Source organism: Meriones unguiculatus, chromosome 3 (genome assembly GCF_030254825.1).
Source record: "Meriones unguiculatus strain TT.TT164.6M chromosome 3, Bangor_MerUng_6.1, whole genome shotgun sequence".
NCBI lineage: Eukaryota > Metazoa > Chordata > Mammalia > Rodentia > Muridae > Meriones > Meriones unguiculatus.
Genome location: NC_083351.1, coordinates 89,552,724 through 89,578,175, shown reverse-complemented (window position 1 = coordinate 89,578,175; position 25,452 = coordinate 89,552,724). Strand labels below are relative to the sequence as shown.

General features: G+C 45.3%; 1 protein-coding gene across 6 annotated transcripts in view; it reads left to right on the top strand.

Moving 5' to 3' along the window:
• Positions 1–25,452, top strand: part of Fancc (FA complementation group C) — a 145,685-nt gene that overhangs the window by 112,121 nt on the left and 8,112 nt on the right. For 5 of the 6 annotated variants that reach the window (XM_060380332.1, XM_060380330.1, XM_060380329.1 and 2 more), the window contains 6 exons: positions 2,180–2,336; positions 10,951–11,003; positions 12,522–12,621; positions 17,379–17,454; positions 19,551–19,632; positions 21,644–21,818. In XM_060380332.1, coding sequence (XP_060236315.1) covers positions 2,180–2,336; positions 10,951–11,003; positions 12,522–12,621; positions 17,379–17,454; positions 19,551–19,632; positions 21,644–21,818 — 643 coding nt within the window. The remainder of the gene's footprint in view (positions 1–2,179; positions 2,337–10,950; positions 11,004–12,521; positions 12,622–17,378; positions 17,455–19,550; positions 19,633–21,643; positions 21,819–25,452) is intronic. The other variant, XM_060380328.1, reaches the window with a different exon arrangement.

The following is a 25,452-nucleotide window of genomic DNA, read 5'->3' as shown; positions in this document are numbered from 1 at the left end:
GCTTTCTTTGACCAAAGTAACCTTGCCCTGTATTCAGCCTCTCAATAGCTTACGATAGCACACAGTGGAATTCCTGTATTTTATAACTGGCTGGGCGTCTTTGGCCTTGGCTTCCAACAATCACATATTTCCAGAAATGGGCCATCTAATTCCTCTAAACAACTCATGATGGTTCCCCTTTGTGGTGTAGATAACCTAGAGGAACCTTTTAATTTCGTGACCAAACTGTCGAACCTAATTCTTTGTAAAATTCATCCTTGGGAGTCTTTTCCCCAGCATCTGTAAGCTACAGATTGTCTAAAATCATTTAGAGGTGGGATGGCTGCCGAGGTTCTCGGAGTATTAGTAACTGAGTGTGTCATGTCCTCTGAACTAAACCCAAATCCAGTGCTTCAGAAACACTGGAGTCTGATGGCAGCATGCAGGGGCTTCTTCCCCTGTGCTTGAAGCAGATAAAAGGAAATGGATAAATGGCTGCAAGGTTGTGACAGAGGAAGAAGTATATGTATAGTCTTTGTGCAGACTTCCAAACCTTCCTTTTAAGGTTTTGCTATGATAAACCCTGTTCAACCATATGTGAGTTGAACCCTAGAGACGTTCAGGATGAGTGCTAGCACCAGAGCAACCAGACCTGTGACAGCCTGAACTGGTGTAATTACCAGTGCCCAGTGATGCATCAGCTAAGCCACAGGGCTTGAAGAACGTCCAGTTTGGTGAATACAAAAGCCTCTGGGAGAATGCCGTATCCCAAGCCCATTCTCCCCACTGTGTCTTGTGGGTTTCTGCTGTTTGTTTCTGCTAGTTGCTTTTTTTTTTTTTTTTTTTTATAATGAGTTGCTGATTGTTGTGAATAGAGCATTGTGTGACTTCTGAGCTGCTTTAGCAAATTATCACACCCAAAGAGGGGATGACGGGAAGCCGTTTTTAACCAGAAGGAAGACTCACAGTTTGTGGGTGAGTCTCTTACTAATGGGTGTACTAACCATGAAGAGTTGGCCTTAGACAGTCAGATTTGAAGCAGTAGACATCAGTGTGGCATCCAAAAAGATAGAGGTGTGATTGGCATGGGAAAGACATACAGTTGATGATAGGAGTGTGTGAGTGCAACTAGCCCCTGGCAGCATGGGTGACTAATATCAGCTGACCACATAAACTGCCTGTGTGATATGTGGCAGCTGTATGACTAATAGGTTAGAACACAGCACTTTTGAAAGTCAGAGGAGTTCCTGTGTATGATTATGAGCTTGTTCCACACAAGCTGGGGTATGTCTTTACTCCAAGATTGAGGGGGCTCCAGTGCCACTGGCATGCTGAACAAAGGACCCCTACCCAGGCAGTGCTCTCACCTAAGTTACAAGCTGGGAGTGTTCCCCCATGTGCCTGTGACCCCAGCAGTATGTGTGTAGGCAGGAGAGCAGTGTGGAGACAGAATTGCCGTGCTAGCTGGCTGCCAGCCTAGTCAAAAGAAGAAACAACTGTGCATGGCAGGCTCAGGAAGAGACCTACCTCAAAGCAGTAAGGCAGAGAGCACTAGAGGAAGGGATTTGAGGTCATCTTTGGCTTCTGCATACACTCCTGCACAGAAATACACACATACTTACACTACACACAAAAGACAGAAAACATAAATGAAGCTACATGGCATGTGTGGGTTCTAACGTGAGCTCCATGTGCACCCATGAGGCCATCTCCCCACTAAGACTTGCATCATGCTTACTGAGTACTCACAGTGTGGTCTGTGCTGTGCATTACAGTGTTACCTACCACGCTGGATCCTTCTAGCCACTTTTGTTCAAGAGATAAGTAAACTGAGGCTCTGAAGGACCAGGTGTGCAGGTGTTAGTGTACCTCACTACTTCAAATGTTTGGACATGGCATGTCTTTAACTTCGTGACCACATTTCCTGGAAATCACAGGGCTTTTGTCCAACTCACCTTTCCTCTTTCCCTTTCTTCACTATGTATGTGCTTTTGGAAGCTGCCCCCAACTTCTGAGCATTCATTCCTTTAAGTTCTTAGGTGGGTAAGTGTCACACATGGTAGACCCTCACGTGCTTGATTAGTGATTTCTATTTGAACATGGTTCCTCTTCCTCCTCCTCCTCCTCTTCCTCCTTTTCTTCTTCTTCTTCTTTTCAGGAATCTATTTTTGTTAACTTTCTGCTTATTTCTTGTTCAAAGGAAAAAAATTATTCTTTCCACGTCCTCTGTGGTCAGCCTCTGGTTTCGGCATTTCCCCAGTCTCGAAAAAGCAACACTACATCTTTTTGAAAAGCTGTTCTCCAGCAAGAGAAATTGCCTGAGAGGGATGGAGTGCTGTATAAAAGAGTCATTACTGGTACGTGCTGGGCTTTGGTGACATGAGAAATCCTTAAAGGAATGTTGGGGATAATGTCTTTAGTTAGAGTGACAGAAGTAAAAAAGTATGAACAGAGCCAGGGACCTTTAAACTTATTATTTATGTTTTATTAGAAGCATCTAATGCCTGAAGATGTTTCTGTGATTAGAAGTGTCCCAATTTCCAGTGTGTGTTGGAACCACCCAGCTCCCACTGCTGAGGAGGCCCATCAAATGTTTTCCTTCATTTGCCGTGCTCTTTCATACCTCCCCATTTCACAGGAGAAAAGAAGCCCACATCACCTATGATATATATACAGTGCGGTTCCTAGGCGTCTGAAGAGACCAGGGATGCAAAGTAGGCTTTTTAAAAATACTGTTTCTCATTTCAACATGAGGAACATATGCTTAAAATCAAGTATCTTGCAGACTAGGGAGAGAAGAAACAAGAAAGAAAATAGAAACAAACAAGAGCTCAGAAAAATGTTTAAAGCAGCAAAACCAATTAAGACTTGTGTAAATTTTCCGTTGGGTGAAGTTCCTGTATACAGAGGCCTTCCACTTCCTTCAGAAGCCTTATGGTCTGGACACCAGTGGCTTGGCTTCCAGGCAGAGGCCAGAGCCTGGGAAGTCAGAATGTCTGCCTTCTGAGGGGTTAGTGAAGTTCAGGGGAAAAAAAATACCAGAAAGTACACATCACACATCTGCCAATGTGACCCATTACCCAATACCTGGTGACAGTTTCTTCCTAAGAATCATGTTTTTTCCCAATGAGGGCGGAGCCTGTTATCATTTAATCCAGTGACAGGCTAACCAAGACAAGAGCAGCTTTCAAGTACGCTGGTTTCTTTTTTTTTTTTAATTTTAAAAAATTTAATTAATTTATTTTTATTATCATTTATTACAATTTATTCAATTTGTATTCCGGCTGTGGCCCCCTCCCTCATCTCCTCCTAATCACACCCTCCCTCCTTTTTTTTCCTCTCCATGCATTGTCCTTGGTTGGGGTTTCAGTCTCTGCAGGACCCCCAGGGCTTAGGTTTTTTTTGTGTGTGTGTGGTGTGTGTGTGTGTGTGTTTTTTTTTTTTTTTGCTCTGTTGGTCTTCTTTTGTTTTCTTGTAAGATATAGAAAATAAGAATAAGTATGTGGGAGTAAATCTGTGAGTGTCTGTGTTTGTGCAAAGCAAATAAAATTGAGCATAGTGGTGCTCTGACTTACTGTTCCAGTTACTCAGAAGGCACAAATGGGAGACTCAGTTGACCCTAGTGCAAAACCAGTCTGGTTACGTGGGCAAGTGGATAAAGGTGCTTGATGCCAAGCCTGACAACATGAGTTCAATCCCCAGGACCTACATGGTGGAAGGAAAGAACCAGTTACCACAAGGTGTCTTTTGACTGCCCCACACATGCTATTTTATGTACCTCCCCATAATAAAATGTAATTAAAAACAGCCTGGGCAACATAGCAAGACCCCATTTAAAAAATAGGAAAGAGATTTACTGTGCACAGAGTACTAGTAAGAAGCCAGCCAGTGTCCACAGAAGCTGCTGCCCAGCCCTGCTCCAGGAGGCCAGTTCCCTCAAGCAACAGGCCTAGATTTTGGTGCAGTCCTCAGTGGATACAAAGAAAGGGATTGTTCACTCAGGCAGGCCTCCAGTTACCCGCCTGTTTAGTGTGCGTGCTCCAAGGGGAGAGTCATGCAGTCTACAGGCACCATGGTCTCCTTTTCTAGAAGGTCTTTCATCTCATCTTCCTAAAGTCAGGTTTTGGGGTGAGAGGTCCAGGACACCAACTGCCTCATTTGCATATACACACACACAGTTTTTTCTGTGGCTCTCAGTTAGCCACTGAGTGAGGTTACAGAGAGGAGTTTGTGCTCTCAGAGCAGCCAGGTGGTTCCTGAAAGAGTAGAGCTTACTTGTGTTCCCAGAGATCATAATATGGGTACTAGCACAGCACTGTCGGAACCTCAGAAGCCTTGTCTGTGTTGCTAGTGGCTCTTGCAACCTGGGTGTCTAATGGAGGCAAGTTCCCATAGCAGTGCAGCATAGGGATGGCTCAACCCTATGCCTGGAAAATGGGAGAGCGTGTATCTGCTTTGATCATGGCCTAGGCAGAGGGAAGTGCTAGGGCTGCCCTGCATCGCTGACATCTCTTTTAGACTGGGGACTGTAAGGCACCAGTCACGTGGCACCAGTTGCTGGAATCCTCACTCTGCATATGTATGTTTATTTGCATGCATGATTGCTGCATCTCATCTTTTCAAAAAGTGTTGTATCAACTCTTAAGGCTAGGAATAAGAGGGCAGTTCCCTAGATGTACATCTTCTAGAATGTAGGTGTAGATGTAAATCATCTTTCTAAATGTAGGTCATCTAGAAGTCCCCGACAGCCCCTTCTAGGTTTAAGGTGGCAGATTACCTTATGTGGTAAATGTCTTTATTTCTAAATTAAATGTGCATGCTGTAATGTAAGTTACTTTATGTCTGGACTGTTTGCTTTCAGTGCCAAATGAAGACACTGGGTTATTTGCTTCTAGGCTGCTTGTGATTTTCCTTTACATCTTCCCTCAGTGGAAAGCTTCCCCGTCCTGTGGACTGTCTGTGACTGTTTGTTGATGTTACTGGTTCTTCTCTGACCCTTTTCTGCATCTGTTTTACCTGGAGCCTTTAGCCTAAGCCATCCTTTGGTGAGCACAGGAAGGTGCACCTCCCACAGACATTGTTTGGGAACCTTAGTCCGGCTGGATAGTTGGCTGAAACCTTTTTCGTCACACAACTTAGAAGCAGTTTATCAGGATCATGTGTGGGGAGCTTCAGAGTTTTTATTATAGTTGAAGGAGGAATTGAGGGGTATTATTTGGTTTAATTTATTGTGGCATTGCCAGGATGTAACCTCTTTATTCTGTATGGTTCATGGAGATAATTACAATACAGACAACAAGCTGGAAGCCCCTGATTGGCTTAGTCAGTTCTCCTCCACTATCCAGAGCCCACAGAACCAGAAAACCCGAGGGCCCAGCAGGGTAGAATAAGCCCGTGACCTGGCTGAGTGATTACAGGGGTAACCTGAAGAACCTGCTTCCTAATTGCATCATCTGATTCATTTATCGCAGCACAGCATCTTCAAGCATTGACAGGGCCGTGCACAGTATCAGATCTGTAAGACCCAGCTAGTCTGCTGCACTTTGCTGCCCAGGAAACCTGATGCCAATTGCATTAGCGCTGGATTCTGACAGTAATTAAAGTGTGATGGTCTGCATAACTTGTGTTTTGTGTGGAGCACTGTTAATTATATTCCCACCCTTTGGGACTATCCAGAATGAGTCCTGGAAATTCTATAGTTAACCAAATGTAGCAAAAACAAAAGATAAAATTATTATATAAAGTGCAATGACCTCCCTGAATGTCCTTTGGCCTTTCAGAGACTTCAGAGGTCTGGTGGTTTCCGTTAAATCAATGAATGACAAGAGACTAGTCAGAAGTCACCCTAATTCCAATGCGTGTGTGGGCACATGCGTGAGACCTATGAAATAAAAATACGTTTCCAAACCTGCTTGTGTTTGAGATTCAACTTTTGACTTTTCTACCCTGGATTGTCCCCAAGATCATGGCTGCCTGCCACAGTTGGTGGCCCCGGAAAGATCAGGCTGTTAATCCCAGTTTGTCATTCCCTATGCAGACTAAAGCTTTCAAAACCAGAGGGCCTTGTGTTTCCTTTGACAGAGCAGTGACCAGGCTGACTGTAATCCTAGCCTCAGACCTGACCTTGAAAGTGGACCTCAGGAGAAATAGTGAAAGCCACTTGTTAATTAGGCAGCCCTTTTGGTACTATGTTCTTTGCCCAGGTTGGCCTTATATCAAGGAGGCTGTTTTCCAGTTATGTTATGTGTGTAGAGCCAAAAAAAACCTATTGTTTGGATCCTCTATTTGAATGAAAAGGGCTGGCTGGATGGCAGAGTGGCCTGTGCTTGGCTGCTACACTGCTATGTGCCATAGCCAGGGGCACCCTGGTTCCCATGCCCTCCCATGCCCTCTTTCATGGGCTGACCCACCTGCTGGCAGCCACCACGGCTGGGCCTAGCAGAGCTGCCCCAAAGAGGGGGTGCATGGGAGGCAGGAGGCATGGTAGGACTTTTGTTTTACTCTGATTTTAACTCTGGGACTATTATTTTACCTAGAAGAGTTGGTAGCTTAGTAAAAAGTTTGTCTATTCAAGCTCCAGACACCTCATTGTATTTCTTCTATTGGCCAGGAAGTGTCTTTGTTCTCATTCTTAAGAGAGCAGTCACTGCAGCTTCAGGAGGAGAAACTTCCCGGAAAGCTCCCTGCCCAATCCCATCCCTAAAATACAACCGAAGAATTAGTTCCTGTCCTCAATGATATTTTTTTCTGCACGAATAGGTTTTACTACTATTCTAGCATTCTTTCCCTGCATTGTTATGAAATACTTGAAATACTTCCTGCCTGAGCTCTAGTGTGATGCATATGATTAAGCCAGAGCTGGAGTAGATGGCTTAGCCTTGGTGGACCAGAGAAGTGTGGTAGGGCTTCTGTCTGTACTGCACTTTCCAGTGTTGACCTCACAGGGGCACTAGATGCCCCAGCGTTGTTACCAAAGAATAGCCCAGGGTGCAGGATAATCTTCACTCCTGGGCCTGCAGGCGTTGTAGCTACTGGAGGGGAGAAGGACCACAAACAGACTACAAGAAATAGTAGACCATGGCAGTTCCTCCCATTCAGAGGCAAGCTGAGAGGCAGTGGGACCCGAGAAACTGCGTTTGAGCCTAGGCACACGGGGACCAGAGCTGGAGGAATTTGTCCAGGGTGCAGAGCTGAGCATCCCATAGTGTGCACCCCCACTTTTCTGTCCTAACACTGAAACCTCATGTAAATACAATATAAGAGCACATTTGGTACTTGTTAAGGTTGTAAGCACAAGAATGACAGATTTATCACTAATTAAACAATAATTACATTATTGGGTACTGAAAAAAAATTGCTTGTAGTATAAACAACATCTGGTAAAGATTAAAAAGAAAGCTCAAATTTGTTGTAACCTGAATCTTTTAAAACAAAATAGATTCTAAAATGTGAAAGGGTTCTTTAGTTTTATGTGTTGACATTTTAAAAATAGAGAAGAAAATGAAAGTATATATTTATAAAAATACCTTATTTTATACAAGAGATAGGAAGTTTTTTTAATATAAGTATATGTTTTTAACGGCAAATCATTTTTTTTTTAACTCAAAAGAGTTTACTTGTTGACGCCTATGAGTTTGTTTGTATTTGTTATTATAAACATCTTTTAACTCATGTCTATACAAAGAGAGGAGTCTCTTGTCAGGGTGGGCTGGCTCCACGGGGGTGGGCTGCCCCTCTGGTGGACAAACTGGAGGGAAGCCTCTCAGCTGACCATTTTCTAAATAAACATCAAAGAACATCACAATGAGCAGAATCCATTCTGAACTACTGAACTTGAGCTGCCGCTCATCTGTTGTTTCCCCCTTGGTTCTTGGGCATAGACTTGTTTTATTTTTCCTGATCCTTTGTTGTCTTTTTCTAGGAAGCATTCACTTTTCTCCACTTTTCTTCACCTTATGAGCTCCTTTTCTAGTTCTCTCCACAGATCTCTGTCTTTCTCTTTCTATCTCCCACTCTGTCTCTCTCTCATGCACACACACACAGAATCTGAAAACAATTGATAGAAGAAAGTATATCCTCTTCTTGAGAAATGTCCTGTGTATTTTCAGCCTCTTTGGAGTGGCAGGTGGCTTATAATGATCTCTGATAGCCTGAGATGAAAATAGCAGATTAAAAAAGCTTCATGGATGAGCTAGAGAGTCAGCACAACTTACACAGCTTGTGGTGCAGAGTGGGAAGTTGGCCTCTACCACTCCTCACCTCTCTTCTTGATGCTCTGTACTGCCCATGCTGACTCATCTTCCTGAGTTCTGTTGAGGGAAGGAAATGGGTCATCCTGGTCAGAGAGGAACCTAGAGGAAAGTGTCTCACTGGATGAAGAGGATGTGTCCTTGACAGAACACTCTGGTTTCCAGTAAAGGAAGAAGGTGAGGAGGCCACAGGTTGTTGTAGTCATCGTCACCATCATCATCATCATCATTACCATCATCAGTTTATTCCCAAGGCTTATTGAAAGTGAGGCAAAAAAAAAAAAAAAAAAAAAAAAAAAGTGGGGCAAAAAAGGGAGTAGAAGTGCTCCTGGTGTCTCTTGATATGGTTTCCCTGGCGTGAAGCAATCTCTATGTGAAGATTGTTAGGCCAGATGGAGGAGAGAGATTTTGAGAAGGAACAGATTTTAGTGGGATGGAGAAAAACAGATGAGCAGATGGAACCTGAGACAGTTTCCCCTCCCCCTTATTTTGGTAGGAAAGTTAATTGTACAGACCTTTACTTTAGAGCAGGGCTATAGAGCCCTGGAGTGCAGAGTGTCCTATGATGTCCCAACTGACCAGTGAAACCCTGTGCAGAGGCTTAAACATTTGCCTCCTCCCCACTAGCATTCTGTAAGATTTGTCTTCCAGAGAAGCATGCAGAGAAGCTTTAATTGTGATGAGAAAATCAGCTTAAGTGTGTCACAGGCCCCTGAAAATTCTTTTGTCTTTATGAAGCAACTTTACTGGCACTGAAATTATTTCCAGGGAAGATCTCTTTAGTAAAGAGTATAGAGGAGAAAGGTTCTCAGAGTAGTGAAAAGAGCAGTGAAAAGGAGGGGTTAAACACCCACCTTTGCCTTGGCTGTTTGAGCAGGTGTCCTGCCTGCTTGTCTCTTCCTGCTTTAGACCTTAAGGTGGATTGTGGGTCTGGGAGAAACCCCTAATCTGAAGTCCTTACAAAGAGAGGCATCTGTTCATCGACCCAGCCCAGCTACACGAGGAGAGTGGGTGGGCTCACCAGCCGAGCTGTTCAGAAAGAAACCGCTGCATGAAAGCAAACTAGGTTAGAACACCCTTTGTGCTTCCTCTTGTGGTTTTGGTGGCTACCCTATTACCTCTTCTGTCTTCTTTACTATTTAGAAGTCCATTTTATCAGGCCATATGAGTCTCAGATCTTCGGTGGCCAGGGTGGGGTAGTTACGCTGTAGTTCTGCTCTTACTTTCCCTCAGTGCACATTCCAGCTCTGTGGCTGTGCCTGTGGGCGTGCGGCTGTGCTGGGGGGTCTTTAGATTTTGTTTTTAGGAGGTGCATTCCTACGTAAAACAGAATTGTCCTGGAAAATTGGCTGAGTTGTATTTCTTTAAGATATCCAATTTGCTGTTCTCCTGTTTGTATTTTTCCATTATGAACACATAGCAACTCTTTCAGTGTTTTCTGGGCCTATGTCCAAGTGCCTGAACAACTGTTAGTATTTACAGTGAGGCTGAGAAGCAGGCAGATTAAATGACTTTGTGAGATCAAAGCCAAGGAATAACCTGTTGTTCTTCTGTTGTTAATTTCTTAAGTAGGTAACAAGTTTATGAAAATTTTAGGTTCGCTTCACTTGGATAAAGATGTGTATTGACAAAGGGTTAGACATCATGGGTTACTTTATTTGAAAATCAGAAAGCATTAACTTATAAATCATAAATGTTTTTGAAAAGGACAGCCTCCCAACATTTGTCTGTGGCAGACTGCAGTGATCACATATGACCACTAGATGGCACATTCTCCATGTTACAAGTTAAGCTGCCATGGCAGAATTAACAAAAAGTGGGAAACCAAAGAGATCAATACTCAGCTTTCCTTAGGGTGGTTCAGAAAAGTGATGCATGGGGTCCAAGATGGCCGGAAAAAATGTTTCCCAAATCTAGTCATAACAAGCACAAAATGTCCTCAGAAAAATCCCTTTATTAGAGCCTGGCCTACTCATCTCTGGATGCCACTGTGAAATATGTTTTGTAATGCAAATAGGTTTTAAAAAATATATATCACAAACTCAAGTTTTAAGCTCTGATTAAAAATACATGGAAGCTGTTATGGCCCCTCGGAGCTCTTCTTAGGCCCGAAGAAGCCAGCTTCTTTTGACTGAACCCATCAAACGCCAACAGCAGGCTACTCTAGGAATAGACAGACAGCTCTCACTAAGTGCCATGTGGCTGTACTTCCCATTAACTGCAAAATGTACCCAGTGCTGAATGTCAAGGAGAGTGGTGGCCACCTGTTTCTTAGGTGCTCCTTACCAAATATGGGGTCAGGGTGGGGGTAAGGTGGGGAGTGAGAGGACAACAGATAGCGCATTCTGCTGAGGTACCTCAAGGTCAGCTGAGGAAATCCTAAGGCAGATCCTTTGGTCTGTGGTCATGAAGTGGTTTTTAACTACTCTTGAAACATACTTCTTTTTTTTCTACTCATATTAAAAAAACAAAAACAAAAACACGGGATATAACAGGAATACAAAATAAGTAAATAAAGTTTCCCCAAAGCCCATGCCCAAAGAAAACCACTGCTGGCATTTTGTGTGGGGGTTTTTCTCTGCACTGAGAGTACTCCTTGTTTTACCTAAAGGAATGTGCCACTTTTCTCGAGCAGCCATAGACCTGTTTGCCTATTAATCCATAGTTGCTATTGATAGATGCCTGTTGTATTTCACTGTCTCATAGGCTTTTCCTTTTATAGCCTCAAGCAGCCTGCCACCCTGCCATCTTCAGAATTGTTGATGAAATGTTCAGGTAAATATACTGTCTTTGGGAGCAGTTGATCTGGAAATGCTCAGCTTCCAAGTGCAAATAAAAATCCTTGCAGTAGTCTCTGGCTAGTGTGGGAAATTAGAGGCTTGCGCTCCTAGGTAGTTAACGGTGAAAACACAGAAGTCAGTGTGCATTGAAAAGGCAGTATTAGGAATGAAGTGATATTCTTTAACCTTTTTATACTCAAATGATGATAGAGAAGTGGGCTTGAAGGAGGTACTGATGTGGACTGTCCATGCGGGGTTTTCCCCAGTAACAAGTAAAGCCAGCGGTACATCCCTTCACCACATGGGGGCTGACTAGGCTTTGTCACAGACCCTAAAGAAAGCCAAGAAACACAAAGATACTCTGAACAGAGCCCTCTGAAAGGCAGACTAAGCCCACATTTTAATGGCATGGTGGTTCTTGGGAACTTGCGCTGGCTTTAGAAGACCAGCAACAAGGACTGTGGCACACCATTTACTCTCTCCAAAGTTCATGGGGGTTGCAACTGCGCAGTACTAAAGAGAGACTCAGGCCTCTAGCTCCATGTGAGTGTGGGAAGATCAGGGCTGGACCTGCCTCAAACCACCCGCCTCTCACAGCCGTGGAGGGATGGGCTCCAGGAAAAATGTTGGGCTGCAGAAAAGGAATTATTTTAAATATGTATGTGTCTATTTAAATTATGTGTAGGTATGTCTGTTTGTGTAGTTATGTGCAGATGAGTACAGCTTCCTGAAGAGGTCAGAGGCATTGGATCCCCAGGAGCAGGAATTATTTGGATTGTGAACTCCAGATATGGTTGCTGGCAACTGAATTCAAATCCTTTGGAAAAGCATCATGTGCTCTTGACCACTGAGCCTTATCTCCAGCCCTAGGGAAGGATTTTTTTTTTCCAAGTCAGGGCTTATGTGTAGCTGTGGCTGTCCTGGAACTCAACTCTGCAGACCAGGCTGACCTTGAACTCAGAGATCCACCTGCCTGTGCCTCCCGAATGCTGGGATTAATGGTGTGCGCCACCACATCTGAATATAGAAAAGGAATTTTTACAACCAATACCTCACCATTTGCATTGCTCTTAAAACATACCAACTTTACCTTAAATGGCAGGTCAAAAGACAGACTAGTGTTTTTGTTTAAGGCTAATCAAGTTTGAATTTTTTCTCCCTTAAACAAAAAGAAAAGTTAATTGTATGAAAAGGCATAGAAACCAAACCAAGTCTATTGCTTTCCCAGTCACATTGTGGTGATTCTGACTGGGTGTGCCACTCTCTAGCAGCGCCGTCCTAGCTGGTGAAAGCAGAGTGCCTGCTGCTGACGCTGGGCTATGAACACCAAGGTGCTTGAAAATGATAGCAAGCCCGTGAGAAGGCCGCGCAAGAAAGGCTTGAAGGTTGGCTGCTTCCTCCCGCCCTCACTGGGAGCTGCAGCCGGATGAACGGAGACTTGGCTCCAGCGTTGGCATGGGTGGCAGTGTGTGTGGGACAGCAGTGTGTTGTTGTCTCACGTTGCTTTGTTCAGGTCTGTGCTGCTGGAGACTGATGGAGCCCCAGAAGTTCTAGCTGCTCTGCAGGTATTCACATTGTGCTTGGCAGAAGCTCTGGAAAAAGAAAACAAGCAGGTACATTACTCCACGAATGCTGCTTAGTCACTTCAGAGGGAGGGAGGCTGCCGCCGCTATGGCATTTGGTAATGAGCTGAAAGCATCTTTATTCTGGGAAATTGTGTTTTTCTGGTGTTGGAGACCACCCACAGCCTCACGCGTCCTAGGCTCTGACACTGGCTACACTCCCAGCCTTGTTTTCAGAAATGTTGGTGGAGTCTTATTCACAAAGAAAGCTTCCAAAGGACCACTCCTGCAGAATTGAAACATTTTAACTGAAAATAACTAAAGATTTTGTCTGTCCTTCCCATGCCCTGTGCCCTGTGCCCAGAACCACGGCTGTGTCTTGAGTGTGTCTTCATATTGGCTCTCTCTCTAGACAGGGATCTTCTTTAGCCCTCTGTGCTCGCCCTTTATCTTCAGCTGGCCCTGTGGCCAGCAAGAGACATTATGAAGTCTGCCTAGGATGTTATATAGGAACTGCCAGTGATCACTTTCTTTATTCCCTCGAGAGCCCCTTGAGAGAAAGGAGGTGGAGAAAGGGAAGGATTTGAATAACTAGTGGAGGTTAGATGCCATCAGTAGAACAGAGCACTCTAGGCTCCCATCAGTAGAGGTTGGGTAGCAGGTGTGAGGGCTACCAGCCAATTAAAATGACTGTTTGAAGCAGGAGCTTGTCCTGTCTGACAGCTTTGGCTGTTGTAACCAGGGGCCACAGGGATAATGCTTACGTGGTGCTTTGCCTGCTCAGAGTGGTATTGGTTCTAGACATCTGTCCTGTGAAGAATGGCCCAGTCTCCTATGATGCTGTCTGCAGTTTGACTTAGGGTGCTCAACCCACTAAAATCCTAAAGAGAAAATAACTCATCACATGTGGATATGGAGGCTTTGCAAGGTCAGGAGACTGCTGCTCCCCTGTGTGGAGCCAAAGGCAAGCAGTACTCTTGTTTGTTCTTAGATTCCTACCTTGCTTCAAACCAGGGCCTAAGGCAACCACAAACCTGTATGGTTTATTCTTGCCATCTCTCTTTCCCTGGGGAAGTTAACTAGATTGATCATACCCAGCCTTAAATTTTTGAGGAGACCTCAGCAGAAAGGCACTGGCTGGTATACACTGTTCCACATAGTTATAAATGTGTGCTGTACTCTTACACACTGTTGGTATCCCCAGGAGGAAATGGCCCCCAGCAAACCTTGCTCTTAGATTCCCAGGATGCCTAAGTTGGGGCAGAAGACAAGAGAAAGTTTTTTCCTTAGCTTGACTTGAGTGTTCTGGATTTGCCCTGAGTCTTTGCTGGCCTTGGTACTGTCGATTTGGCCTGGAGTTAGTGTCTTTGTTTTAAAGTAGTGCCTGCTGGCCACGTGTCTAGGGGTGAGAGGGATACAAAACTAGGCCTTGGTTTGAGGCAAGGTAGGAATCTAAGAACAAACGAGTATCGCTTGCCTTTGGCTCCACAGAGGGGAGTAGCAGTCTCCTGACCTTGCAAAGCTTTCAAATCCACATGATGATTTATTTTCTCTTCCTGGTGCTTCTCCTGACAGGCCACCTTAACTGATGCCTGCACTAACCCTGGCTCCTTAAGTGCATAGACTGTGACTAATTGTAGTCCTGATATACACAGTCCTGTTCTGCTTAGTCTGTGCTGACTGACCTCTCTCTTTTGCTTCAGTTACTGATAGCAAAGTAAGTGTCAGCAAAGCTACCTTCAGACAATACCTGGACCACTGGTGGGGCTGGCTCCTGTGTGCTCCTCCCCTGCCTGCCTCCCTGCCTCCTCTAGCCAGTGAACCCATGCTGACTTTTGCATTCATCATTCCTTTTCTTTTCCAAAATACTTTGATTAGCTAGATGGGACAGCAAAATGGTTTGGTTGGGGTCAAGTCTCCCTTTTTGTGATATACAGAGGGGCAGCAATATGATCCCTGAGCCTAGCTTCTCCACCTGATGCTTTTATAAGATGGTGTTAGGCCACAGATGCTATAGTGCACTGCACAAATGTACCACTATATAGTCATTTTCTAGTTTGTGGTGTTTGGGCTATTTGTGTATTTGCTGTCTGTTACAAACATGCTGTGTTGAACATTTATGGGGGAACAAGTACAAGTGCCTGCTTATGGGGTGCAGAATTCAGTCTCACAGGCTTGTCATGGTGCTCTTTTAACCCACTCACATCTCATTGTCAGGGTATTTGTTGTGCCTGTGTCTTTCCCCTCTATTCTTTCCTCTCACCAGTTCCATGTGGGTGCCATGGAACAGCACTGCCAGTGTGCCCTGCACAGCAGTAGGCATGAACCTGAACTCATGTTCTAAGCTTGTGCAGTGGCTGGAGTACAGGCAGCCACAAGTCAAGGTGGGCTCCACCAGTTAAACATGGACAGACAGTACTGTGATGAGTCTTCCAAAGATGAAGTCATTACATGGGACAGAATATTGTTAAGAGTCTAACAAAGTTGACAAGAGCAGGAAGGGCCTCAGCATGGGAACTATACCCACTTCTCACTGAGACCTCTGGGACAGCAGGCCGCTGCTCCACAACTCAAATTGGCCCCAGAAACAGAGCTCTGCTGGATGTCCAATGAAGGAAAGAAGCAGACGGGACAAATAAAAACCACGTCAAAAGACAGATCCAATCCCAACACATTAAAGGGATGTTCATTACAAAAATCAAATCATCGAGTAAAGGCAGGTATATCTGATTATATTTGAAACAAGACCAGGCATGTGTTGCTTCCAGACAGCCATTCTAAAGAGAGAGGCTGTAAGTGACAGGGGGGAGAGCTCCTGGACAGAAAGGAGTAGAGAAGACAGTGTCCATGACAGGATTAGACAGAGGTGTTCACAGTGACAGAATATCAGCACATCAGGAGATATCAAGTCACAACATGTGGATTAAGTATGCATGGAGCAAAACTGATGGAAAAAAAAAAATGCCTGGAAGCAAGTTTGCTGAGATGATGAAAGCAGCCTCAGATATAACAGTAGCCGTATGCAGGAGCCTTCAGGTCTGCTCCCCTGGCCTGCCTTCCTGCTCCTAAGTTCCTCTCAGGTAAGTAGTGACCCCTCTGCAAGGCTTCGAATCAGTCCCCTTTTATGAAAGACCTTGGCCACTGTAGCAAACTATGCAGTAAATGTACAGTACAGGCTGATTATCAGACTTGGCTGGACATACAAAGGACCTCCAAAAGCCAGAAAACAAAGTTAGAGGACTCATACTAAGAATAATTAAGCAGTGAAAGGTTGCCAGGACAGACAGAACCCAGTCTGTATACAGACCCGTGTACTGAAGCTTTGTCAAGGACTCCAGGCAGCATAGTGAGGGAGGTGTCAAAACAGCCCATTGGGGTGGGTTGAGGGTTTTACCTCAGACTGCCTCAGAAAGCACACAGGTGAAGTTCTGAGATGAACCGTAGCTTTCAGCAGAAACTATAAAGATCTTTTTTGTTTTTTAAGCATTAGATAATCAAATATTTTCTAGAGACAATGTCAAAAAACAAACAAACAAACAAAAAACCATTTAAAAATATGGATAAATTGAAGTTCATTAAGATGTAGTGTCTGTTCTGTGGTAAATGCCTTTGAAGATGAACAGGTTGTCCAGCAGCTGGGAGGAAATGTATGCAGTGTTCGTACTAGAACACTATACTATAGAATTTATACTAGAATTCTGTTCTTACACCCTCATAGGAAACAACAGCCAGGTTTTAATGGGTACACTCTTCAGAAAGTTATTCAAATTAGTACTGAGCATATGAACAGGGCTTAGCATCACCTGCCATACAGAGCAAGCTCAGAAGCAAGCATGTGTGAAAAGAAAGTTTCATAGCAAGCAGATCAACTAAAATCAGTTCCAGAACACCAGTGTTGGCAAGTAATTTTCATCCCGTGGTGGTGGGAATGGAAAACTGTTGGCCTTGCAAAGTTACCTCTTCCGCTGTACTTACTCTAGGAAATAGTAGGACCTGTCCACAAAGGCAGACATGAATGCCAGTAGCAGCTTTAATTCTAATAACCTCAGACAGGAAGCATGCATTTTTCAGGAGTGTACAGGCAAGTCCTGGTGTATTCATGGCTTCTGAGTAGTGCAAAAATGTAACTGTGCATGCAGACTCAGATGAGGCTCAAGACCACAAAGACCAGATACAGAAGTGTGTACACTCAGTGTGTCTGTCTAGGAAATGTGGGGATAAGAGACACAATTATTGTTGAAATAAAAAATTCTGGTTGCCAGGGTAGGGGTCTGTTGACTTTGAGTCACAGAGACCTCTCCAGGGTGGTGGCAGTAATCTGTGTCATGATGGGGTATTCACGTCTTGGGTGGATTCACATAACTCACGCAGGATTAGCAAGCTGTGTACCTCATGTGTTGTAGACTTCACTTTGTTAGTTTCTGCCTCTGGCAGATATCAGTAAGTAAGTACAGCCTTGTGCTCTCAGCGTAAGAGCTGCTTGTTAAAGACTTTCATTGTCATGAACTCCATGCTGAGTCCCTGAGTCCCACGAGTGTTTAGCAGCCCTCTCTGAAGCAGATGATAATGTTTGTGGTTGGCCTTGTGTGAGGGGAAACTCAGTACAGATGGCAAGATGAGAATGTGATTTCCCTAAGTTCAGAAAATGACTTTTAAAGAAGATGACTGGGTTTTCTGCTATTTATGAGATTATTGGCAGCGTGTTTATTAAGATGTTTGAGGATATACTCTGCCTGGGTCACTAGGGCTGAGGCAGGCACTGCCTCCCTGTCCCAGCATTCATGCCACTTCTGTTTTGACTCTTCTAGCTGAAGTTTGCCCTCAAGACCTACTTTCCTTACGGTGCTCCATCTCTTACTGCAGCGCTGTCCCAGCACCCTGAAGGTGAGCTGAGGTCCCTTGGCCTGTGGGTGGGCATGGAGAACGATGGCCTCTTCCTCCTAGAAAAACAGTGTGCTTATCCATTCAAGCTCTTGGGGTTCCATTTGTGTGGAGTCTTACCTGAGAACCTGCTTTGCTTCCCAGGTGTGAGAAAGAGGAGACGGCACAACTACTTGGAGAGTCAGTCAGCCTGTGATAACAGCTTCACTGAGGCTGCCAGGGACAGGCTGAGTCAGAGCAGGACACTGCCCTGTTTGTTCTCCTCCCTTGCTCTATGCAGCCTTGTCACAGAAGAAAGGATAAAGTGAAGGATGAGGCCATGGAAGTTTAGGGCAAAAAAAATTTTTTTTAAGCCAAGAAGATTTTGAAGATTCAGTAAAATTCCATTTTTAGACCCCAAATTCTTCTGATTCATCTGCCAGTCTGCTTTCCTAGGCCACGTCTGTAATCTAATGGTGTTGATCTGTGGCTGTGTCTATGAGCTCATGTTTAGGGAATGTCTCAGCTATGAGCTTAAAGGAGCCTTTTCCCTCTGACGCTGACAGTCTGTAGACAAGGCCTGTGACAGGAAGAGGAGGAATGGAGGAGGGCTCATGTTTCCCTGCTGTGGACGCTGTGGCTTCTTTCTGGCTTGAGTCAGATCTGTTTGAGGTAATTAGACTAGCCAGAGTTCCAAAGCATTTGCAAAGTCTAAATGCCTTTTCCTTTTTCTATAAGATAGAGGTTCTTGCCTAAGATGGGTTACACCACAAAGCCCTCTCAGACAGAGCTGAGGTCTGGTGAGCACAGGGGCCTCAGAGGGAAGTGGCTTTTAAACCTTCTCCTCTAGAATACCTAAGGAGCAGTCATGCCCTAATTTTATTTTTTACTTTTCATCCATTGGGGATAGATTAGGAAAATTTTATTAGCAGAATAGAGAAGTAAGGACTACAACTACCCTGGGCCCATTGTGGAAGACTGGGGGCAGACCTGCTAGGAAGCAGTCTGGGCATCTCAAAGGACACTGGTGCACAATTCAGTCATGGCCACAGCGTGAACTTGGGCTGTCTGCCTTTCCATCCCGCAAAGTCAACAAGTGACCTTCAGCAAAAACCTAGAATCTCTGTGTTGATCTGGACAACAGTTTTTATACCTGTTGCTTTGAGGGAAAGTTGGTTATTTTAGGAATGTAAGCATCTGCTCATCTGAACTGTACTTCATGTGGTGCAGTCCTGAGGGCGTAAAACAAAACCGTCACTGCCAAGTGGTGACCTTTAGGGGCCATAGGAGAAGAAAATTAGTGTCTAAGTGACTAGTAAGGGGGGACATGCTATTTTCCTTCAGAAGTTAAGTCACAGGCCTGAGAGAGCAGCCACTGTGTCCCCCAGGTCTGCATTTTGGAAGAACAGTGGTGGCCCCTCCACCTCTGGTGTTGTCGTGTGATTGATGATAACTATGGATACATACAGGTCAGATGCTTAAGGGCAGGTCAGACACTCTAACGACTACTTTCATTTGCACTGTTCTGTGTGCTTTCTCCCTGGCTTGTACTGTAAAACTGAAACACCCTGGCCTGATCACACTCCGGAAAAATAGTTGAGCTGTCCATTGCTTGTCCCTGCTGATATATTCAGTATGGTCCCTTTGTGTTTTGATGTCACAAGTTTGAGATGAAACTAGAACATGGTAAAGAGAAAAAAGCACAGGGCGTGTGCAGGAAGGCAGGCCAAGCCCTCAGGGACTGGAAGGAGTTTTCCACTAACCTTTATACAACCCGTGAAAGGTATGTGAAACCAGGCATGGTGCAGGGCTGTAATGCTGGCTCCTGGAAGGCAGAGGCAGGCAAATAGTAAGTTCAAAGCCAGTCTAGGCTACAGAGTGAGTTAAAGGCAGCCTGGGCTATAATTGTAACACCCTGCATGAAACAAACAAGACAACAAAAGAAACTTTGAAGTTTGACTCAGAGACAGATCCTGGCTGAGAGAAGGATGACGTGGGTTCTGTGAATGGCGGGGGTGGGTGCATTTCTTTCTGCACAATGCTTCCAGTCTGAGCTGCAGGCGTCTCCCCATGGGTTTGGCTTTCCTTCAGGCCCCTCTCTGACTTTTCTCCACCCACAGCTATCCCACAGGGACATCGGCTCCAGCCTCTGCTGCACATTTCCCAACTCCTCAGAGAAGCAATTGAAGACAGTACTCATGGGTGAGCAAGCCCTGATTATGCCTGGCCCTTTCACAGGGGGTCTCCCTGATCTCCCTTTGAGCAGGTTGGTAGCTGAAGACTTTGCTGGACCCTCAGACAAACAAGTACACATACTCACTGTCACTAGGTGAGAAATGGAGGGTGTGTGGGGCTGCAGGATGGCTTTGGGTCACAGGGGTAGCCAGCATTGCAAATGTGTCTGCAGAGTCAGGTCCTGTAAGGACTGCACTTACAGTTTGAAATGTGCAAAGGAGAGAGACTGCAAAAAGGAACAATGCCCGAATGTTGAGTCTCTGGCCCCCTAGGAAGGAGACTGACTGCTCCTGGTCACTTGGAGGAAATGTTAACTGTTTGTATGCCATCCACTCTTCAGTTTTTTACATCCCATCCCTCCCCCCCTTAATCTCTCTCTCCAGGGGCTGGAGAGATGACTCAATGATTCAGAACACTTGCTGTTCTTAGGGAGGACTCAGGGTTGGTTCCTTGCTCCCACATTAGGTGGCTTACAACCCCCTGTAACTCCACTACCAGAGGTTCTGATTCCCCTTTCTGTGGCCACTTACATGCCCAAGCATATACAACAGGCACACACACAAATCTAAAAATAAATAAGTAAATAACTATGTCTCCAAAGCTAGTAGACTTATATTAGAATCAGTTAGTGTGCATGCAGCATGGAGAGGCCCTCCTCTAGGTGCTGTTCCCCCAAAGCATTCCTGTGCAGCCTTGCCACCATCTTTATAATATGTCAAGCTCCTCTGAGCTTGCCCGTGTTCAGAGGATAAATGGCAGCACATTGTTTGTTGGCCCAAGAGCCTCTTGTCATTCTTCCCCCAAAGACACTCTGGTCTTCTGAGACTGCCCAGCATGTCGGTGCTGCTGTGCCCATGTATGTCTGATGGGCTTTGACCATCAAACACTCATCCCAGCTGAATTCCTAAAACAGCTCAGACATAAAGCTGGTGTTTAGGTGAGGCCACTGAATGTCAGTGCCTGTGCTGACTATGGGCCTTGGGGTCTGCCTTCAGGGAAGGGTTTGAAGCAGATGTAAGACTCTTTCCCACCCCCCACCCGGAAGAGGAGAGGGAAAGGCCAGGCCTGGCAGGTGCTGTGAGCTGTGGGTTGGCTGCTTGGGATACTTGCTGATAAGGTCTGTGAGAAAGACTGGGGAGCCCCTGCCCTTCAGCTCTGTGCAGTGATGAGCTGCTTTCCTCCAATAGGGATTAAGGCTGAGGTAGCACCGGCCTTCCTTTTCCTTCATTGTCCTTCAAACTTGATCTAAAAACATCAAAGGGGAGGTATTAGATAGCAGTGACTAGAAGGCAAGAACCATGCATACAGCTGGGGACTCCCACAGGCCCAGTGTAGGCAGACACTGCAAAGGCCATGATGCTCCTGTCTAGATGAAGGTTCCTATGAGGGGCCGTAGCCTATTCTGCCCTTTGTATCCTGGGGCAGTGTTGTCTTGCTCAGGGCTACACTGATGGAACAGATTCTACCCTCTAATACACATTACCACTGCCAGTTTCTAGGAGGATGACAGGATAACTTGGAAAAAACCTTTGACTTCCTTGCCTGAGTGTCCTGATGATGATGATGGGGTGGGGGTGGGGGGCAGACAGACCAGAAGTGCTTGTCAGAAAGGTTCTGCTGTGTCCCAGAGGCCAGCAGCATTCTCTGGCCTTACCTAGCCTCTTTCTCCTTAACTTGGAACCACCTGGGTAGCAAGTTGCAGGGTCTCACTACGCTTCACAAGCCCACCACCCCAAAATCTCTCTCTAGAATTCTGTAAGGTTCCTATAAGTCCTCAGCATGAGGGCTTGGGAGGGTCTTTCGGTTGTCCTGTGATGGGCTTAGGGTGAGAGACAGGTATCCTGAATCCAATTTGTTGATCTGAGAGTATTTAGTGGGAAAGTACAATTTAAACTACCAGTTTGTAAACATTAAAGTTGTTTTGAAGGAAGAAGGGTCCAGGTCGCCAGCTGCCATATGTGTGTGTCCTCTGTTCCAGGTCCCAGCGAGGTCCCTTTGAGAGCTGGTTTTTGTTTGTTCACTTTGGAGGATGGGTTGATCTGGCCATGGAACAGTTGCTGAGGAAGGAAGCTGAGCCCCCTGCAGGCCTGCTGTGGCTCTTGGTCTTCTATTACAGTCCACAGGATGGGAGTCAGCAGAGAGAGCGGAGCATGGTGGGTGTAGGCCCTACTGTGTGCTGAAGGCTAGCCTCAGGGAGTGGAGAGCACCTACAGAAGGGGGTCTTGACTGGGCTTACGCTTACTTGACCCCGCAGACACCCAGGCTCAGAGTACTTGGTCAGGTGTGCTCAGAATGTGTGCACAGCCACTTGGGCTAAGCTTGCCTGTGACTTTCTTCTTTCTCCTCAGAGACCTAAGACAAGAGGCTGCCCCAGCCATCAGGCTGATCATGTTATGGGCCTTCGGTCTTCAGGGTTCTTTGATCCATTCAGCCTAGTGGCCTCAGCTGTCCTCATTTACACCTCCTGCCTCACCCCAGGGCTCTGTGCTCTAGGAGATGCCCTCCAGGGGTGACAGCTGCTCAGAGGAGCACTGTCCCAATGCAGAGACTGGCTCCTGAGCCAGTGTCTTCTCTCACCCACCAGCAGCCTGGCTAGGCTGCTTCCATCTCACCACTTTCCTGCACCAGCCAGGCTCATTCATATTGAGGTAATCACATGACTTGACCACTTAGGTCAACTAAATAACAGGCTGGCTACACACAGGACTGGGTAGCTGTATATGGCAAAGATAATTTTGGTTATGTAGAATGTAGTTATTTCAGGAAATCATGCTTTGATTAAAGCTTTGCAACAGTCTTGGGCTGAAGAAATGGCTCAGTGGTTAAGAGTACTGACTATTCTTTCAGAGGACCCGGGTTCAATTCTCAGCATCCACATGACAGCTTATAACTGTAAGTCTAGTTCCAGAGGATCTGACATCCTCGCATAGTCATACATGCAGGTAAAACACCAATGCCCATGAAATTAAAGCAAGAAGGAGGAGGAGGAAGAGAAACCAACCCCAGTTTCCAGTGGTTTTTGCTGACTTTAGTAATTAAAAGGAACAGGTTTCAGCGAGTGTAGACAGTGCTCCTGTTTGTTTCAAAATCAGCGGCTAATGCAGTCTTATGTTTCATTTGTCTGAAGCAGCAGTTCTTAACCTGAGGGTCACCTGACTTGCACAGGGATCATCTAAGACCATCAGAAAACCCAGTTATTTATATTACTATTCATAACAGTAACAACATTACAGTTATGAAGTAGCAATGAATTTTATAGTCAGTGGTCACCATAACATGGGGAACTGTATTAAAGGGTCGTAGCATTAGGAAAGTTGAGAACCATTGGCTTAAAGGCTTCCATAGCACAGTGACTATGAGCCTTGGTATTTAAAAAAGTTGATATTTAAGGATAATATTGGATTAGAATGAAACATTTTAAAGAAGCTACTATCTACATATGCATTTGAAGATCTCTGCCTGATTCAAAAGAAAACTTTCTTCCCTTTGAAGTGTCGTATTTGGGCTGGTGAGACGGCTCAGCACATAATGGCAGACTTTCTATTAAGTCTGAAGACCAGACTTTGACCCCAGCATCTACAGAGCCGATGGCCCAAAGTTACCCTCTGACTTCCCACTTGTGGTCACACATGCACCCGTACACAAGATAAATTAATGTGATACATATTTTTAATTTTTATTTCATTTAACTGATTCAGGACAATCCTAGTTCATTCATTTTATATTTAGTAGGAACGACTGAGGTGCATGAGGCACTTGTCATTTTTAAAGCCCCTTCATTTTGTTTTGCGTTAGATTCCTCATAAACTGAATTGGTAGATGTGTGTTGATTCATATGGATCATAGATACTAAAAGACACTGACTTTTGAAATACAGAGTAGTGTTCGTAAGATTTAATTTATAGGAGCCAGCAAGATGACTTAGTGAGTAGACACAGCAGCCATCAAGCCTGGCAGCTGGAGTTTGCTTCTGAGGGCACATCACAGAAGGCAAGAACTAACTCCCAAAGTTGCCTCTGATCACATGGCCACACACGAGTACATACGCACACACAAATTTTGTTCTTTTTAAAATGGATTTAGTTCCTAGACAGTTCCTCACTGGCTGTTTCCTACTAGTGCTCTTGGATTTAGTCTCAGCCATACTTGGGGTGATTAGACAATGGAATAAAAGCAGGTTACCACATTTGGAGCAGTTGGGTATGACTCAGAGGCAGCCACTGCCTGGTCCTAGAGCCGGAGCTTTCCAAGCTGATGCCTTGGTGCCTGGCCAGAGGTGCTTCCGAAGGACTACGGCAGATATTTTGTGGAGCTGGGCTTGTGAGGAACTTGAATACAGGTTGAACTGTGTCACGGTACATGGACAAAGTTGGACACTGGACTTTGCTGACATTTGTGCCTTTGCCTTAAAGGCAGTAAGTCATGGCTGGTCGCTTCACTGCACTTTTCTTTGCTGGCTATCCTTAGGGTACAGAAATGTGAGGTAAAAAGCTTACCTGTGCTCCCTGGGTCACACCTCTGCCAGCTGTGTTCATCTGCTTTGGCTAACTGAATTGGATCGCAATTTTTTTTTTTTTTTGAGGCTGTATTTTATATAGTCTGACTTGGCCAGGGCCCTAAACCCTTCAAACACTATCCTCTCACTTGTATGAATCTTCCCGGAGAGGCAGAGATGCACACAGTGCTGCTTGTACATGGTGGACATCCAAGCACAGTTTATAGCTGTAGGAGCTGAAATGGCCTGAGCTTTCAGAAGCTCAGTGTACCGTCAGTGGTGCTGTATCCTAGCTGCCAGGAAGAGTCCCATTGGCAGATAGTGTGTAGGCATGTAGACTGCTCATGGCACACACTGCAAGTGTGGGAGAGGAGCAGTAAACAGTACTCCCAGTGCGTGAAGCACACGGTTGCTTGGGGCTCCTTCAGATTGGAGTGGTAGGTTGTTTGACCATTGTTTATTCTTCATGTTTTCCATAGTAAGCAAAAGTAAATTTTTATAATGTAGAATGAAAATACTTTAAGGAAAAAAGGCTTATCTTTTACTTTAGAGAACATGCATCTCCCTTAAAGAAGCTTCTAGACACAGGAGGCACAGGAGAGGAAGTCAGGACAAAACAGGATTGAGTACGGGGTATATAGGTCAATGAGAGGAGAGAGATGAGGCTTTCCAGATTCCTCGGAGTTTGTAGACCTCTTGAGATGTCATCAGCTGAGGTGGTACATAGCCTGGGAATACTGCTTCCCTCAGGGGAAGAGTGCCATGTTTCCTTTTTCATGGTCACCCTTGTGGCCAGGTGAGTCACAAGGCACTCCTAGCGTGCTGCTATCTGTGACCAGTGGCACTGGATGGGACCTGAAATTGCAGGGGAGAAGTACCTCCCAGAGACCCACAAAATCAGCTGTGGGGATCCTCAGAACAGACCCAAGGAGCATTTTGGCAGGCTGGGACATTGATGTGATGGGCTTTGCTGTTATGCCACTGAAGTCCTGGCTTCTACCTTGGTCTGTGAGCTGCAGCGTAGGCTGTTACTTTAGCGAGCAGGAGTCTCAGCATGAAATAAATATTTTTTATGCAAAAACAACCCACGGACTTAGAACAATTACTGTTATTATGTGGATTCCACAGACTTGTGACCTCTGCTTAAGCTGTGAACATGTACGAACAACTGTCCCAGTGTCTTCAACAAAACAAATGAGTTTGTGTGTGTGTGGCCTGTGCATCTCTCAGATGGCCCAGGCAGGAGCAGCCCTGCATTCTTATCAGCACTGCCCAGTGGGGCCTGTGTTTCT